The following is an 18,152-nucleotide window of genomic DNA, read 5'->3' on the forward strand; positions in this document are numbered from 1 at the left end:
AAAAAACCTCCTCGTTCAACAGTGCATGCTCTGTTTCATTATCAAACAGGCAATCTCACCAGTATCACTTTCCACGAACTATCTAAGACAGGAGAGCAGCTCTCAGGGCAAAGAGTTGATGTTTTTCTACATGTCTGACAATAGAAAGGGGCTTTTGAAGAGCCTCAAGGCGATGTGTGTGAAAAATGAATTTGTTTTTCAGCTATCAGTGCAACATTACCGTCACATTACTGTTTCCCGAGAGCGTCTCCGTGTAGCCAAACTCGTACTTTTGTTGGTCTCATTGTGAGAAAGCTGCTCCTTCCGCCGTAATCACTCAATTTCTCCCTGCGTCTCAGTAGGATAAAAGCTGCAGTCAGGAGGGGGAAAAAAAAAGACCTCGCATCTCTAAAATATGTTTCACAAATGAAGAAAAGTAAATGCTTATTCTTATACACTCTATTGTCCATGCATCCATTTTTTTTAGGTGACCCACCCAGTGTGAACTTTGATTCAGAAGATTTAAACTATTTGATAGAAGACTGTTTAAACTTCTACTATGAATAAGAAAAACTTATGTTTGTATTATTTTTCTGCAAAAGTAGGGATGCCCAGTAGTAGTCATGGCTGACAGCCCCACACACGGTGCAGCATTTCTCTGTTTTACTTCATGTTGAGACAGAACCTGCTGCAGGCTGATGACAACACACGAATGGGCTGAATGGGTCGCTGCTCCCCTCTTATTTGTTATTACTGTGTTTATCATAAATGATTCTTGGCACTTTATTCTAATTTAGAGTTAGTCAATCACATATGTTTAGCACAAAGACACATCTTTAACATTTAGTTAACATCAGCTGATTTGGTTCCACAGTAGCAAAATGATTGAAAAAGAAATCCTTCATCTTTACTCTAACACTGAAAGGTTCAGTGACTAAAAAAAACCAGTAGCTCCTAAACTCAGTAGAGAGCAATTAATTATGAGAGTTTAACATTTACGGTTAAACAATAGAGTCATCTAAACACCGGTAATGTGTTTCTTTGTCTGATGACGGGTGCGTGAAGTATAGTGTTTTGTTGCACTAGCCAATCGCAGAGGACCTTGTGGCATGCTTACCAACAAAACCCGGGTGCTGTTGTATGATGAAACCATATCAGTAACAGCGAGTTATGAGGCTGGGCATTCCTGGCCATATGAGACACCAGTTCCAAGAAACTAAGTCTTAAGCTTCCCTTCATAAACACCAGCACCAGCAATATTGTCAGCTAAATATAGGCTCCCCTCTGTCTTTTCCCTCCCCGGCTCCCGATCCCTCTCTCATCGCTCCAGTGTGGATTGCAGTAGTTGATGGTGGATTAGTGATTCGCTGTTAGTTGCTTGTCTGGGGTCTTATAATCACATGTACAACAACGGTTTATTTGAACCTTAGGCTGTCAGCTGTTCCAATCACTCAGATCAGGCTATAGGTGGAGTTTGGAGCAAAAAGTTGGCTTTGGCTTGGTAAAACTTGCACAACCAGACTTCACTTATACCTTTAAATTTTCCAAGGGTTGTGCAAGCCTAACAAGTGTTGCAACATGGTGAGGGTAAAAAAATGGCAATGAGACCATTAGTCAGTAATTACCCTCCCCTAAAAATGTTGGAAACTGAAACCAGAACGTCTACATCTGTCTAAGTGTTCTTCATTATCAAGACTTGGAGTATATTGGTCTGGAACAGTGTGCCAGCTCTCAAAACCAAACCAGTGTCGTGTGTCGTGATGGACAACCTCTTTCACATGCACACACACACATATTTATCTGACAAACTGGTCATGTAAAGCAAACTGTAAATATAAAATGAAGCCCTTGCTCTTAATTTGACCATCCCATAGTGAGGGGATTGTAGAACAGGATTCAAGGTCCTTATTTCCCACAAACAGCAAGTACAGTAAAGTTTTGCTTTAACTCCACAGGAGAAGGTGATGTAGTCATGATGGTGTATTTTTAATGCTTGAGCCAGGTTCAGCTTTCATGCTATGACACTGCTTGAGTCTCCTGTGATTTAACCTGCATGACAGAGTCATTAGAAGCTCTGTTCTGACACATGTTGTAAAAGATGAGACACACAGCAGACTATGACCCTCAGAATCACTTGCAACATGGAAAAACTACATGGACATGTACAAATAGGTTTCTCAAAGTTGTCCCACACAGCATTCATGCACTTTGTTCCTATTCATATGGTCCTTCTTGGAACTTCTACATCGCTATGAGGCTCAGCGTTATATTTAAGGGAACCCCATATTTCAGAGATGGACAGACTGCTGAGATTTACTGAGCATTAACACTGTAGTAACAATCTGTTTTTTTTTTTCACAACTGTGTGTGTGTGTGTGTGTGTGTGTACAGTGAAAAAGAAATTATAACAGTTCAACACCCTCTATCTTGGAATCATTTATCAGTTAGCAATTCTGTGTGGGCTTCTGTTTGCTATTGCAGATTTTTATGAGTGTGTGTATATTTGTGGAATATTTGTAAATTTCTTAAAACTGGGCTGTGTGTAAATGTAAAAGAAGAATTGAGGGAGATGAGGGTTGGTGGAGAAGAGGCTTGAAGTAATAAACAGGGTCAATGAAAGTCCTCATAAGTACAGTTCAACAAAGGGAAGTTGTTACAGTAAATGATGTATTAGCCTAATGACTCCAGCCTGAGGCTTACATTCAAAAGAGAAAAAGAGATTTGAAAGTGAAACTGAGCAGAACAGCATTCGCTTTTGCAACAGCTCTGAAGTGATAAGAAGCCTTGGTGCTGCTTAGTAGATTAATAGATTATTAATAGATTATCCCCATGGTAGTGTGTGGATAATGTGTGTGTGTGTGTGTGTGTGTGTGTGTGTGAGGAAGATTTAGCTTGAATGTACTGAAACTGTTAGAAGCTGCTCAGAAGGACAGTACCCGATCATTTGGCAAATGATATGAACTTTAAATTGTTTGTGTGTGAGTGAGCAATGATTATATCATTAGGGTTCATGCCTCTGCATTTTAAATAAAGTTGTGGCTTTCAATAAACTATTCAAATCCATGATTCTTAAATCTCCAAGCATACTTTGCAGCGGCAGTCAGCGTTTGACGAAAATCTGAAATTACTTAACACACCAAAATTGGAGCGCTCTACATTTTTGGTGGTTATTGTACTGTTTCACAGTTAGCTGCAACACCGGAAGCAGGAAAAATAATTCAAAATGTGCACATTGTTATAGGCCACATATGAAGGTAATGTGCTCACTATATGTGCAAGTTCTTACTAAAAACAGAAAGAAACATGAACAATCATAAACATACATATAAATGACATTAACACATTCAAATATTTGCAACATTTGTAGAGTAATTTCTCTAAAGTACCATACAAATACAATAATACCAAAATTGACTCAACAAACAGACGTCCATTTGGGACCTACAGGCCCACAAAGTCACACCCAAACATACATACTTGGCCCCCCAGCATGCAGTAGTAGTACTGCATGCTGGGGGACTCGGGTTGAAGGGGACCTCAAAGTGACAGTGAACTAAAATGAATGAATTACTGCAGCAAGGCCCATTATAAGAAAAAATATTGTACATTTTCAAAAACTATTTTAGTAGACGTGAAATTTTAAAGTAGAATTTTTAACCCCAAATTATTTATAATTTGGCTTCTTTAATAAATGTAAAGTATAATTTAATTTAATTAAATTATATATAATATAAATAATTTTTAATTATATGTTGACTGTAAAAAGTACAGTGCTCTTCATTCCTCTCTTCGCCATCACTGTGCGGAAACCAGCAACTCAAATTCTTCTGCCCTTTTCCCTTCACAGAATGATGTCTTCCATGCAAGCGACGCCTCCCTTTCACCCACCGCCCGAAGAAGCAGAAGCGATGGGTCAGGACAATGCCACCTGGGCCAGTGATGAGCGAGAGGGCCCACAGGAGATGGCGTCGCCATCTTCTCACGACCAGCCCCACGCTGACGAGCTGCAGCCAATCAGAGAGAAGCGGACAGATGCTGACTGGGACAACATGGGGCCTGCTGCGATGGTGAGAAGTGAATTATACAGGGCTGAGAAACTCACCATATCTTATCATGAGATATGTTGCTATAACTCAAATCTATAAAACCAGTGTGGTTAGTGTGTGTACACAGTGTACACAGTTGCATACTGCTCATAAAACACTCATAAAATACATGCAGGAGCACACAGGTTGTGCAAATCCTCATGTATAACGATGATTGAACACACACACTTAAATGCATGTATACACAAATGCACACTGTGCACACACTCACACACCAGCGGTTCTTTCTGGTCTGTTGTGCTGCAGGCGGTGCTGTAGGCAGCCCAGCGAGGGTTCTCCGATAGGGAGTTATACCTCTTGGTTCTTCTCTTCTCCTCAGTCTGTGTGTGTGTGTGTGTGGGGGGGGGGGTGTGGGGGGGTGAGGCGTGTTTGACTTCAGCCTCTTAGGAAAACAAAAAAGTTTGGAGAATAAAGTTTTTCTCAGTTTTGAGTATTGTGGCAGAATATTTTCAACGTTTTCAGACAAGTTCAATCCATCAATTCCTTAAAAAATAATTTAAAACCTTTAAGGCTAAAGTTAAAAGTGGCTGAAGCTTTAGTGGTTCATTTCCAGGTTCTGCAGTGTCTTTAGACAAATTGCTAGAGCTCCTGTAGTAGCACCATCAAATTTACTAAGCAGCTGTCCAACAACACATTCCAGTGGGGATCAGTATTGAATATAATGATGTTTTTGTGATTATTTCCCACTTAAATCATTATACATCATACAGTAGCATCAGTGACAGTGTTTAAAACAATGTTTTTGTGTGTAGCTTGTGGCTAAACTTACTTAGTACTAAGGTTGAAAAATAATTGGTATCATGAAGCCAGCAGCAGAAAATGGGCACAACTGGAAATGTTAAAGACTGAGATGGAAGATTAACAAGTTGGGAAACAGAGAAATTGAAACCATTCATGAAAAAAAAAAATCTTATTTAAATGATCTTAATATAAAACGGATGCCATGTTTTGAGATTTCACAAGAATTTCTTATACATTCAAACAACAAAAGTTTAACATATTTTTTCATATGCTTAGTTATAGTTTTGATTTTACGGGCGGCAGTGGATCAGTGGGTAGAGTGGCTGCCTGCCGTTCATAGGGTTCACAATCACATGCTGTATTCTCCCTGGGCGAGACACCGACCCCCCAGGAGCCCATCCCCATCCCCGGCCACGCAGTGCCGGTCACCAGCACGGTAGAAATTGGGGAGGGTTGCATCAGGAAGGGCATCCGGTGTAAAAACGGTGCCAAGTCAACATGTGGACAAAATGATTCGCCCTGAACACACAGGATAAACTGAAAGGACAAACACATTTTTTTCTTTTCTTGATTTCATGTTTAAGCATTGCCTTTGCACTCGGAATGGCATCTAGCAAGAGACCACATCACAGTTTAGTGGACAATGACAGTTTGCAAAATCCCAAGGTCATCAGTCACTGCTGGCTGCAACTCCTCACTTTGTGACCTTAGGGTTTATAATAAGACCTGCTGATAATCAGCTCTTCCTGCTGGTATGACTCCAGCGCAGCACTGTGTACAGTTGTGCGAATGTGGAACACACACCTGAACAATCCACAAGTGACACCGTATCTCCTAATCCTCATTACTGAGGCATCTTCCGCTTAAAGACAAAGTGCACAGCCGAGCTTCCTGGAGCCATTTCAAGGGCGTCTTACGATCCCGCTGTTAGCCAAAGCCCCTTGTCTTTGAAACATAAGCCACCTAAAGTTCTTGGAGATCCCCCCCACTCTGTAAGAGGAGGAGAAAGTGTCTAGAAATAACCCCGGTGTTAGAACACCTGTGCTAAAATGTCTGTTGTATGGGACAATGTGACCACCTTGAAGGGCTTATGGTGGTAAATAGTCCTTGTGCCTCTAACTTCCCTCAAACAGCAGTGGGACACAACAATCGCACTTGCATCGCAAACCACAAAGGCCCAGTGGTGTAATTTGCTGCTTTGTGTTGTTGCGCTGTTATGCATTCAAATTCCTTGGAAAAAAAAAAAAAAAAAGCGCTTGCCCTTCTCAGCCAGTCAGAGAATTCCAATTATTTCTGCTCACTTAGCAAGTTTTGCAGCTTCCCCATTCATTGTAATACTTCATAATAAAGACTACTTGAAGGGATACACAGTAAATAGGTGTAAGAGGGGTGGGATCTAAATAGCAGGTCTGATCAGTAAAAAAAGAAAAAAACAAAGAAATCCTGCATTTTACTTGGTGATTATTTATAATAGAAGAATCTTTTACAACTTCTAACCTTGAACCCCCATTTGCCGTCTCCTTCCAGGACAATGAAAGCAGTAAAGGCTGCTCAGTCTACTCCTATAGGACTAACTCTACCTCTCCACCCAAGCCCGAGGAGTGTTTCAGGGATCGCGGGGAGTCGGTGATCGGCCTCGCCTTCGGGACACCGGAGCGCCGCAAAGGAAGCCTGGCAGACGTGGTGGACACACTGAAACAGAAGAAACTCGTGGAGCTGACCAAGACAGAACAAGATGGTAGGAGAAAGTCTGTCAATCAAAGTGCATGTGCATGTATTTTTTTTTATTTATCTTCTACCTGTAACGTTTCCAAAAATATTAGCTGATCCCACAAAACTCCTAAGTAACTTACTGTGTATTATAAGTGTCAGAGTGGTTCATTCTCCAGTGGCAGCTTTTTGTAGATGCTTGGAAAGCTGCTTGTCCGTTTCTGCAGATGAAAAGTCTTGTGCAGCTGTTTTAAAACATCTCAAGTGTTACAGCTGATATCCATTACTGAACTCACGCTGGAACTGCAGCAAAGATGGCAGAGCCAGAGCACTGCTCATATGTCATCTCACGTCGCTGCGTGTGCACACTGAAATCTAGATTAATTAATATGTCTTCAACCTGCTAACAAATATGACTGAAGTGATAAATGCACGTGTTAAAGTAGGATTATGTGGATTTGGTGATATTGAAGTAATTTATAACTCTGATGAAAAAAATAAATAAACGTGCTGGTCTCAATGTTTAGCAACAGTGGCGCCTGCAATGACAGAGAATAGGTTTGTTTAGCCAAATAAAGATACAGATTTCAGCCTCAAAATAAAAAACAGTTCGTAACAATGCGGCACATTGTGGATTTTTGACAGCGAGAGTTTTGCCGTGGATCCGAGGGAGCGAGCGGCTTTTGAAAGCAGCTTTGAGTCAGAGTGTTGTTGCTTGTTTGTATTTCAGTCACACATCGAGCACGAACAGCCCAACCTGGGATTGTGGTTTTCCCTCTCTGAGCACATCCTCTCCAGAGGATCTTTGAACATTTAAAATTACAGCCGACAGATCCCTCGCTCGTTAGATCACAATATCAAATCAGTGAAAACACAGGTTTCCCTTTCTCCTCTGATCCTCTAAAGTGGAGTCTGCCGGCGTGCCTCAGCTTGCCCCTTTCCACCCCACAGCAAGCCAGATCTAAAATCATCTAACACACCTCTTCACTGTTATGTGCACATAGTAATTGTGATGATATCAGGGGAAAGCTTGATCTTTCTCATTTAGAGGTTTTGCTTTGTTATTGATACAGTAAAGTGGGCCAAAATGTGAGAGCCCGGAGGCTAATACAGTGCGGTGTCTTTAGTTGAAAGGTGGCTTTGCCTCTTATCTACAGTACGGAAGCTGGTTTGAAAGGAAAAACTTGAATCTGTGGATATGAGCATGTTCAAAAGTGTTGTGACACCTTCTTGTCAAATCAAAGGGGGAAGGAAATGCTGCGGGACAATTTTAACTGTGTGTCTTCTTTAGTTTTTTTTTCCAAAAGCTTCTCCTTTCACACTCGACTAACGAGGCTCGAGTCGGCTTAGATTCAGTGGAGTCAGTGGAGTCAGTGGCCAAAGTTAGTACAGATTTTCCTGTTTGCTCTCGTGCAACATTGACCCGTCCATCACAATACACAGTAGCACAAGTTGTTGTGGTTTTCTCAGGATTTCCCTCCCTGTTTAGTTTTTATTATGTCATTGTGAATGTTCTTATTCTTGATCCTTTGTGATCACGTGGCGCCTTCCTTCTTTTAGAGTGTGTGTACATCCTGTTGTTTGCCTTTTAATAATTTGGAATGGACCTTCTCTAAGTACTGTAAATAATCATAATAACAAGGATATGCGTATATGTAATGTAAAATGCAAGTTGCTAAGATGTTGATACTGAAAAGGTTCCCAGAAAGTATTTTTCATCTGCCTAAATACCTGACCTTGCAGTTCGTCTGACCACAGTGCTATTAAACTTCTTGATGGTGGTGTTGGATAGTCACAGCAGCGGCTTAAGATTAGAGAAAGATTGTGGCCTGGCTCAATTGAGAAACATGTGACAATCACTTCACACATGACGTGTTTATTTGCTTTTTAATAAAACCACGATCTTTCTCCAGTCTTAGCCTAAGTGCTTTTTTCTCTTGTGGCTTTTGCCTAAATTTAACAATACACTGCATTCTAGGTCTGTTTGTTCTCTTTTTGTTATTATTGTAAATGTAATACTTTGTACTTTGCATCAGAACATAATCGTCCACTCATAACTCCCCTCCCGTTTGCAGTTTAGTTGCATACAAACCTTATTTTTCGGAGAGAGTTCACTCCCCCTCCTCTCTCCTCGTCTTTTTCTTTCTGCCTCAAATTGTAAAATGTCCCCCAATAATATTGAAAAGAAAAAACAAAAGCACCTTTAGTGTGATCCGTTTGATGCTCTCGTTGTGCAAACAGGAAATCCAGATTTTACACACAGCTCCGCTTCTTTTGTAGGTGCACCCTGAAATATTTCATCCTGTGATGCCCTTAAATGATTCCCATTTGCTGCCCATTTTCCCTTCTCCTTGGGACAAAACAAAGACAGGAAAAAAACCCTGCTATTGACTTCAGCTCCTCCGTTGCTAATTAGCGGAGCTGTTGTCCCTGAGGACTAACAAGTGGCATTGATCATGCTGCAAACACTTAGCGGAGACAAAAACAAACAAGATAAACCTGTACAACATTTACAATATAACCAGGCACAGTGAATCACACAGTCTTAGCAGGAATAATGACACTGTCTCTACACCCTGTAAACATCCGTGTGAATCCTTGAAGACCCATTGTAAAAATGTCTTTCATGCAGTGCTAATGCATTGCATTCGGGGCCTCGTGCAGCCCTGCGCATGGAGACTGGCAGGTCGCTGTGTTTGTTTTTCCTAATGAGTTCAGTTAAAATGAGACGAGGTGATCAATAGATTGCTGAGCCCGAATGCTTCATTAAGTGAGTTCTCCTCCAGTGGCAAACAGTTACATTCAAAACTGATGAGCGATGAATCTCCACACCCGCTTTTTCCTCGTTTGTCAATTGGTTTTGAAAAAGAAAGCTTCTTCGTTTAATCACAGCTTTCTCTCGTTGACCACATTATTGGCTCCCCCCCCATCAAAGCATGTGACATTTCTATTTTTCTTTCTGTTTCAAATCAGTTTTGGTTTTCAACGGGCAACCTTGGTCACATCCTGATTTAAAGCTTTGTTGTATGCTCCTGGCAAAGGCGAAGCCTTCTTAATTCATATGCTGTCAGATTTTTGGTTTTGTTAATGGAATGAAATGCACACAGGAGTGTGAGGCCATCCTGCTAAATAGATTTGCATATGTTCGGATTATCTGGTGTGGCATCGTTGTTGTTATGTTTCAAATGCTGCAGAAAGCTCCACATGTTTATTGCGCATTTGTTCCAATTCTTGGTGTTGTTCAGAACACCTTTACAGCTGATCATCGGCACTCAAACGGCAAGCACATACCGTCCCTCGCCTCATCCTCTACCCCCCTGCTGAAAAGGGTCCAGTCAGCGGAGCTCTCCCAGGTTAGATTGACTGTCTGATCGAATGGAAAAGAGCCGATTAGCCACTTAGCCTGACGCGGTCGACCCTTCTGTGCGCTGTGGCCCGGAACTAAAGTGTGATGATGTCGTCGTAGGCCTTTGGCTGCGCTCACCCCCCTGTCAGCACGCTGTTAGCTGTTTGCCCCTCAGAGAAGCCCTAAGTGCGTGTGACAGTTCTTATGAATAGACATGACCTAGCTTTGCAATGTGGGCGAAACGTTCACCCAAATGCCGCCTCAGCTTTTAGAAGCTTTATAAAGGGCTGTTAAAGACGGTGTCAGCCAGCTGTATTACCACACAGCTGGTTGCTGCAAATCCATTTTTTTTTTCACCTGGACTTTCACAACACACAAGGCCAGAGGCTTGAGGCCTGACATTTTCTTGACAACTCGACAACAATTATGTTGAGTTTTGCCAATTCTGTGTGAAGGCTTAGATACAAAGGCTTCGCACAAACAAAGGGCTTCCTCTATACTGTTAACGCACTTAGCATGGGTGGGCTGGTTGCTGAATAAAATGTTCAAGGCCAGGATGATGGAACATTGGGGAAAAAAATGTGGACACCAGATACGCTGTTGAATGGAAACACTCCTGCTTCCTCTGTCATTTTGTAGCTAAAAATAAGAGAGAGAGAGGACGGTAAATAAAAGCCTGGACGACAAAGAATAATAACCCAGACAATAACCTGTCTCTCAGCATTGATAGGCAATCATGAATTTGAATTCATCTCCTCTCCTTGAGCTCTCAATACCAAAGCGGAAAAGCAGTCAGGAGTGGACGCATTGTGTGAATGCCAACCCGAACCACTCTGGGATGCTGCCCGATGGACATTAAACCTGGTGAAGAGTGCAATCAAGCGCCCTGAGTTGTGATGACTGAATTATCATTATCTGTATTGTTGTGCCTCCCAGGGGCCGGCCCACTCCTGACGGGCCCTGGCATGGGCACGCTGCCCATGTGCCAACTTAGTCAGCCTTCTAATGTGCCCAGGGCAGCTCGAGCGCCTGGCAAACACTTAAAATCACTCTAATCCCTGCTTAGACCCGAGCCCTTATGAGTTATGAGTTCACATGTTTCATATGCAAATCACACTGCAGATACCTCTCTGTCTAAGTTATGAATTCTTCTAAAGTGGTTTCGTCTCAAGGACACCACATCTGCTTTTTTCTCTGAGATGAACACATGTAGCGTGACTGGATGGACGGAGGCTTCAGGCCACTGATTTGATGGGACGTTGCTCTCTCATGTTTTTTTCATGACTGTTGAACCTTCACAGTGTTGACAAGCAGCCTCACATACTTTCTGACCGTTGCCCATCAGGTAGATAGATCAGTTTTTCACCATCATGTAAAATAAATAAATAAATTAAATAAATCCACAAGTTTGAACCACAAGTTTGTTTGAAACTAAATCCAAAAATAAAGGAATATGGCAGATTTACTGGCTACCTCATAGCAAACATTAGCTATTCATGAGAACCCAGAGCAGTTATTCAGTTTCAGATTTGTGAAACTGCTCCTCCCGTCATATGGAAGTGGGCGACATCACAACATATAATCTGGTATTAGTGGCAACATGAAGATGCATTTCTGGAATCCACTAAACTAAGCTTTCATGTCCCAAGTCACCATGACTGTCTCAATCGGAATTTCTTCATTTTTGCGGGAACTTGAACTGGAAATAACTCATAATTAAGAGTAAAACACAAAGCCATCTTCCATTTTTGAACTGGTTTAACTGTACTTCCCCGTGTGGCAGCTTTAAATACGTAAGCCAAAGCAAAACACAACGCAATTAAAGGCCATATAATTTCTCAATAAATGTTTTATGATTAGAAATGGAAATCTTTATCAACTCAGGAACTTAACACAAACGATTTGTGGATTTGTGTCCTTGTTTTAAACTAGAGGGACTTAATTATTTGATTTAAGATCTGACACAGGAATTCTTTCGTATGTATATGTAAATATGCCATTGAAAATTAAATAAGACAAAACCACATATATCGTTGTAAAATTAGTCATTGTCCTTTTGAAAATGTATCTGGGTTTTCCGCTTGACACCAGACAAAGGTACCACTACTGTAAGTAACACTGAACTATTCCATCACAAATGCTCAATATTATACATGATAAGGGAAAGTGTTTATTGTTTACTACAGTTTATTGACTGTAGAACTTGTGAAGCTGACACTCGTCGTGTTGAATTTAGTTTTCTTGCGCCATGTTTTGAGGTTTCCACTGCTTTTCTGTTGGTGAGTCGGACTCTATGTCACTGCTCTGCTATAGTCAGTCTGCACTATCTCAATCAAAAGTGATTAACTGAAACAACTTTTACTCAAACAAAACACAGGGTATTCAGGCCGAGTGCCCCCATCTCCCAATAGCTGACGTGATGTAACTTCCCATTCTCTTGATTCTCTACACCCACTGTCCTAAGATCAATTGCAGCTCCCTGTACAGCTGTTTTGGGAGCTTATTTTCAGTACTTAGCTTGTGTTGTTCAGTCTGCACTGTGTCTCAAGTTGACGTCGGGCCAGAGCTGGGCACCCAATCAACCACATAATGGCTTCGCCAGCTGGATGAAAAGGTCAGAGCAAGGCTTAGCCTTCCTCTAACCTTGTTGCTCTGTAACAATAGAAAGATTCTACCAGGCTCCAGGTTTTTCAGCTCACTGCTGAAAGCCTGTTTCAAACTGGGTAAAGTATGTGCTGTTCTACAGGGGGTCGGGTTTGTTAGCAGCGTGATGTGCAATCATGTGGATCCTCAACTTATGTCCCTCTGTGTATTCAGTGTGAACACCTGTGCTGCATATGTTCGCTGTACCGGGAATAAAACATTAACCGTGAGCTTCCTCTTTTGTTAATAATAAAAAAAAACCCCATCTCACTTCTAATTAGCAGCTTTGCTACTAGCTGGGCCTCTCAGTAATGACGTTTAAAAGTCATCTAAGCTGCAGATGCAGCCAGCTAGTGACCTAAATCTCTAACTATGGCCTGTGCCTGACCCGTGGGTGTGGGTGTGTGTGTGTGCGCGTGCATACGTGTTTGTGATGGCTATGTTTTCTGAACTTCTAACACGCTTTTATTCCGTAGCTGCATTGGGTGATCAGAACTGCTCTCCGCAGCTCTGCCAACACACTGACTCCCTCTGGACTTATTGTGGTTGGTTTCAATTTCTTCGACTGTAATTGATAGGGATCTCTTTACTAATGATTAGCCACAGCCCGTGGGTCTCGACTGCAAATACAGTCAGTGGGATATGGCTGGTAGCCTTCGCTTGCTCTGTTTGGCTGCAGGCCAGCCAGCATATGGTTCGGGCGCATGCAGTGTGTTATGCTGGAACAGTGTTGAATGTCGTCCAAAAGAATCAGATTAAATAGTGATTTTATCAAGTCCTCCTTTTTACTAGGATTTCAGTGAATTGAGAAATTGTTCGCCTGATATTTAGCATCTGTCGGAGGAGAACTAACGTAACTGTCACAGCCGGGACAGATCGAGTTTTAAGCCAGTGGAACGTGTTGGACGTGAATTCCAATCGAATTGCAATGCAAACTGTGATGAGAACAGCTTCCACGGAGCTGTCACACACATTGATCTACAGTACACAGTTAACCATCTGCTAAATAACAAAAAACCTTTTGTTTAGCAAAATGTCGTTATTTTATGTTTTCAAAAATTTACATTTTTAATTGCATAAACGGTATTTTGAATAATAAACAATATCATATTGCAAATAAAACATACATACAGAAACAGCATTAGCAGGACAAATAATTATAATGACTATGTTATATTTCATTTTTTCTCTTTGCTATGAAAGTGTGAGCATGCATTGAACTGTAAACCCAGTTTTCCTGTATAATGAATATAGAACATTTCATTTCATTATCATTTTGGGGCTCTACTAATAGTTTTGGACAATTTACAATTCCAAAAACTGCTTTTTTTTTTTATAGCAGGCCTTTAAGCAGTACTTTTTCTTCCCCTTTGTAGTAATCGGTGTAGTTTAGCTCCTGTCTCTTTAAGGCCCCCCCCCACCACCACCACCACGTGTCCACTCCGTTCTGATTGGCCAGCTTGCGTAAACCTGCAGGTGAACTGACCTTCCTAACTAACCAGGTGTGTGAACCCAAAATGGTGGTCTGTTATTAGAATTTGTGAATTTGTTGTCAGTGCCCAGACATAGTCTCTGGGTCTCTCTGGAGAGCATCTGGAAAATACAAAATTGATAAAATTGAAAAATTGATTTTTGTTTTTTTGGGGATTTGTTCCACAAATGTTCAGCACATGTTTTGGAACTTTGGTCAATTGTACTATAGCGTTTTAACATCTCCACAAAGTACAAAAGAAATGATAACAGAAATATAAAAATATGTCTTCTTTAACAAAATATAGACCATATTAAGGATCCCATTAGTACAGCAGTAGTAGTAGTAGTAGTAGTAGTAGTAGTAGCAGTAGCAGTATTCCTTTATGGACATGGTCAGGTCCACAAACAGCCCATTGGTGATGGCGCCTGTTAGAGTATTGTGATTACTGGGTCCTATTACAGATAATAGAGAGCAGCTGTGTCACTTAGTCAGTCTTTCCCCTTCCACCCTGCCCAGTTCACTGATGTGGATGTGCATTAACAGGATCAGAATCAGGGTGGAGAGGAGGTTGTTGAGCGGTGCAGGCAGCCAAAGTGGATCCACTTGCCTCGTCTCTTCTTTGGTCACCTGTGGAATCAAGGTCAATTTGGCCCAGACTCATATTTAGGTCCTTGACGCCTCCCCCCACCCCCAAGTCTCTCCCCCGTATGACCCAAACCATAAGTCCCACCCTCAGCAGATTCCCTGAGGGCACGACCCAAAACAACGCTTCTATTGTGTTTGCGCTGTGTAGATGTATATGTGTATATAAGTCGTATGTGTGTGTGTGTGTGTGTGTGTGTGTGTGTGTGTGTGTTTGTGTGTGTCTGTGTGTGCTAGGTAGAGTAGAGTTTCATATACCATGTCTAAAGTGGAACCAGAAGCTTGGGTCTTGAACTGGTGTTTTGGAAATGTGCATTTGACAAAGAAGCAGTTTAGCACCCAGGGCGTGTTCAGGTTCCACTTATTTTATTGTATCTAATTATTTTGACCCGAGTGCAGAAATCTTAAACTACACTAGTATCTTGGAAGCTGGACACCCATTCACAAGTTAAGGTCACATATTGTTCAGTTTTTTTTCAGCATCACAAAAATTACAACGTGCAGCAAGGACCAAACAGTCTAAAGAAAAGCATTTCGTAAAGTGGAATCTCTTTAGATATGAAAAAAAATACAACGCATGTTTAGAGAGAAAAAGGTTGTTTCTATTCATGAACTGACAATTTCTATTCAATGTGCTTTCACACACACACACACACACAAAAATTGAACCCTGAAATATACAACAGGAGACAAAAAAAAAAAAAAAAGAAAAGAAAAAAGATGAAAGCTTCACCATTAAAGAGTGAAAAGATGTTTCACTTTACATTTTAAATTAATTAAATCCCGAGCAAACTGACCTTGCTGCTGTGGTGCATCATATACCCAAGCTACGGTTTTTAAAGCTCATCAGTCAGTCTTGCTTGATTGTTCCCCCCATCTCATGCAAACAGCTGGGGGGGGGGGGGGCTTTATTCTATCTTACAACAGGTGAGAGTTGAGAAATGAAATCAGCCAGTAATAAGATCTGCCATCTGCGTCTTCATTTTGTTGTTCATTTTTAACTCGGTGTCTTTCTTTGGTGGACCAACCTTCACCCTCTGGGTTTCTGCTCTGACATTCAGGGAGCAGGGTTGTTGATATCAGCGTTGTAAGAGCGGACAGACCCAAGCTCTCACGCCGCACAGCAGGGATCAGCAGCTGGGCTTTTCTAGTATTAAGCTCACACCTTCAGTAGAAACATTATCCTTTGTCTAATTCAAGGCTGCAGGATTTCAAACCGGCGCCTTCGGGCAGAACAGCCACCTCATATTAAGTAAAGTACTTTACACTGCTTAGGGCGAGTACTGGGTATTTTTAGCATGCGTGGCCCCAGTGGGAATCAAAACCCCACCCAGGCAACATTGGCTAAACTCTCTAAACACAAACGCAAAATAGAATTTTGTGACCTTTAACCTCTGCATTGTGTTTCTGTCAGCTCAGTAGACAAAATGGTTAAACATATTTAAATAAACTCTAGTTAATTCGACTAAACTTGGCCTAATAATTTGTGAAGTTCAGAACTTTTAAAACAGTTTTAAAGCTTTATTGTGACATACGGACAAGTCACAAAGGAACATGTGTGGCCCCGACATGCACACCTCCCAAGCACATCGCGGAGAGCTGCCCAGCGATGAGCTGATTGGTTAAGGTCATAAGTTAAGGAGGCGAGAGAGAGAAGGAAAAGTCACTTTAAGTAGTATGTTGCCTCAGAGCTCATGAGACTTGCAGTGTGGTTCATAGAAGCTGTTCTGTCTGCAAGTGTTGGCCCAACATCTTACTGAGACACAAGCAGTGTTGTATTACTGCTCGTGTTTGGTGTCCATCAGGGTGCAGCCTGGATTGTAGTGGAAATTTGTGATGGAGCTTTTTTTTTTTTTTTTTTACCAACATTTTAGACTTAATTACAGACTTATGTTTGCATATAAGAGTCCACTACTCACTTATTGTAATTACACAGTGGCTAAGCTCTTTATTAAGTGAATAAAGCTTATTCTACTGTCGCCAACATCACAAATCTGCCCGGATTAGAGCATCACTTAAATGCCACAATCATGTTGGGACTAAATGTGTAGCTGTCGCACCTGCAGGTACATTAGCACATGTTTGTGGACAGAAAAAGCTGAAAAATGTTTGTGTGTGAATGCTTGAAAAATAGAGTTACACAGAGTTTCTATCTCTCAACCCCCCCCCCCTCTTAGGCCAGGATGGCCGGCTGCTTTCTCAGGCCTTGTTCTGCGACAAGGGAGTCTGGGTGTCATCTGACAGATGAAAATAGTGTGTGTGAAATGGACACCGTGCTAACACGCAGCCAGGCTAACCACTCTGCAGTTTAATGGTTTTACAGCACAGAAACACAGACTGAGCAGTGCTGCGCCACTGAAAAGTGTGTGAATGTGTGTGTGTGCGTTAAACCCACTCGGTGCAATTAAACGTCTCAGCAGTGTACTGGCATTCTTTAATCAGTGTGTGTGGTGTGCACTTACGCTCAGGACAGGCAGTGTTCTCAGTGTGTGTGTGTGTGTGTGTGTGTGTGTGTTTCCTCCTCCTGGCTGGCCTGTCTCCTCATGTTTGGACATATGTTGAGTTTTATTTCACTGAGACATCAATCTTGCTGGCCAGCTGTTAGGACAGCTGCTCTCTTTGCTTCTCCTGCTCTGTTCGTTCTCTTTCTTACTATCTGTGCGTTTCTGCTGGTCCGCCTCTAACTCCCTCCCTTCCTGTTCCACCTCACATTGCTGATTTTTATTCTTATTTGTCTCGGGTTGTTTTTATTCCTACTGTAACTTCAGCTTCTGTCTTTCTTTCTGTCTCTGTTTTATGCTGTGGGGTCTGCAGCTGAAGTCACACCGCTGACATAAATTTGGAAGTGCAAAGTGTAGCTGTCAGCTTCCATTTACACATTCAGTAGCAAAGTGAAGACACGAAATGTTTTTTTCAGCAGTGCGTGTGTTACACAAACATCAGGCCGCCACTAGAACACTGGGCTTTGTTGTTTTTAACATTAACAAATTTTTCAGACTAATATTTTTTTTCTCTTTACCTTGGCCTTCAAATGCAGACTCAAGAGTTACTGAGCTCTGGCACAGTATATTGAGTGTGTGTGTGTGTGTGTGTGTGTGTGCGTGCGTGTGAGTGAAAGAGACACTATGTTTCTATCCAAATGTCAAGTGAATTATAAGGAATCTTTTGAAATGTCAAATACAAAACTTCATTTAAATATGCTTGTATAAAGAAAAATAAACTGGCTTCTTGAATGTGGTCCTGTTTCATGTCAGAAAACAAATGTCACATTTCTCAGAAGAATTGTTATTGTACTTTTGTGTATTGAAATTACGGTCATATTTCATGCTTTCGGTGAAGCCAAATGCTGAAAAATGAATCCAGCTAAAACCATATAACCTCAAAGGAGACTTGTTTTGTCTTGACATGTCAGAAACATCACATATGCAATTTCTAAAAAGCTGTGATGGATATTTTTTCAAGTCATTTTCGGACCCTTTTCAGTTTCTTAGTGACATGGAACCTGGAGTTT

At 41.5% G+C, this 18,152-nt stretch overlaps 1 protein-coding gene across 6 annotated transcripts in view; it reads left to right on the plus strand.

Annotated features, from left to right (window-relative positions):
- LOC137108613 (transcription factor SOX-6-like) overlaps positions 1 to 18,152 on the plus strand; it is a 97,268-nt gene that overhangs the window by 30,704 nt on the left and 48,412 nt on the right. For all 6 annotated transcript variants that reach the window (XM_067493412.1, XM_067493408.1, XM_067493413.1 and 3 more), the window contains 2 exons: positions 3,827 to 4,046; positions 6,354 to 6,564. In XM_067493412.1, coding sequence (XP_067349513.1) covers positions 3,828 to 4,046; positions 6,354 to 6,564 — 430 coding nt within the window. In that variant the 5' untranslated portion in view covers position 3,827. The remainder of the gene's footprint in view (positions 1 to 3,826; positions 4,047 to 6,353; positions 6,565 to 18,152) is intronic.

This window comes from Channa argus, chromosome 23, assembly GCF_033026475.1.
Source record: "Channa argus isolate prfri chromosome 23, Channa argus male v1.0, whole genome shotgun sequence".
Classification (NCBI taxonomy): Eukaryota; Metazoa; Chordata; class Actinopteri; order Anabantiformes; family Channidae; genus Channa; species Channa argus.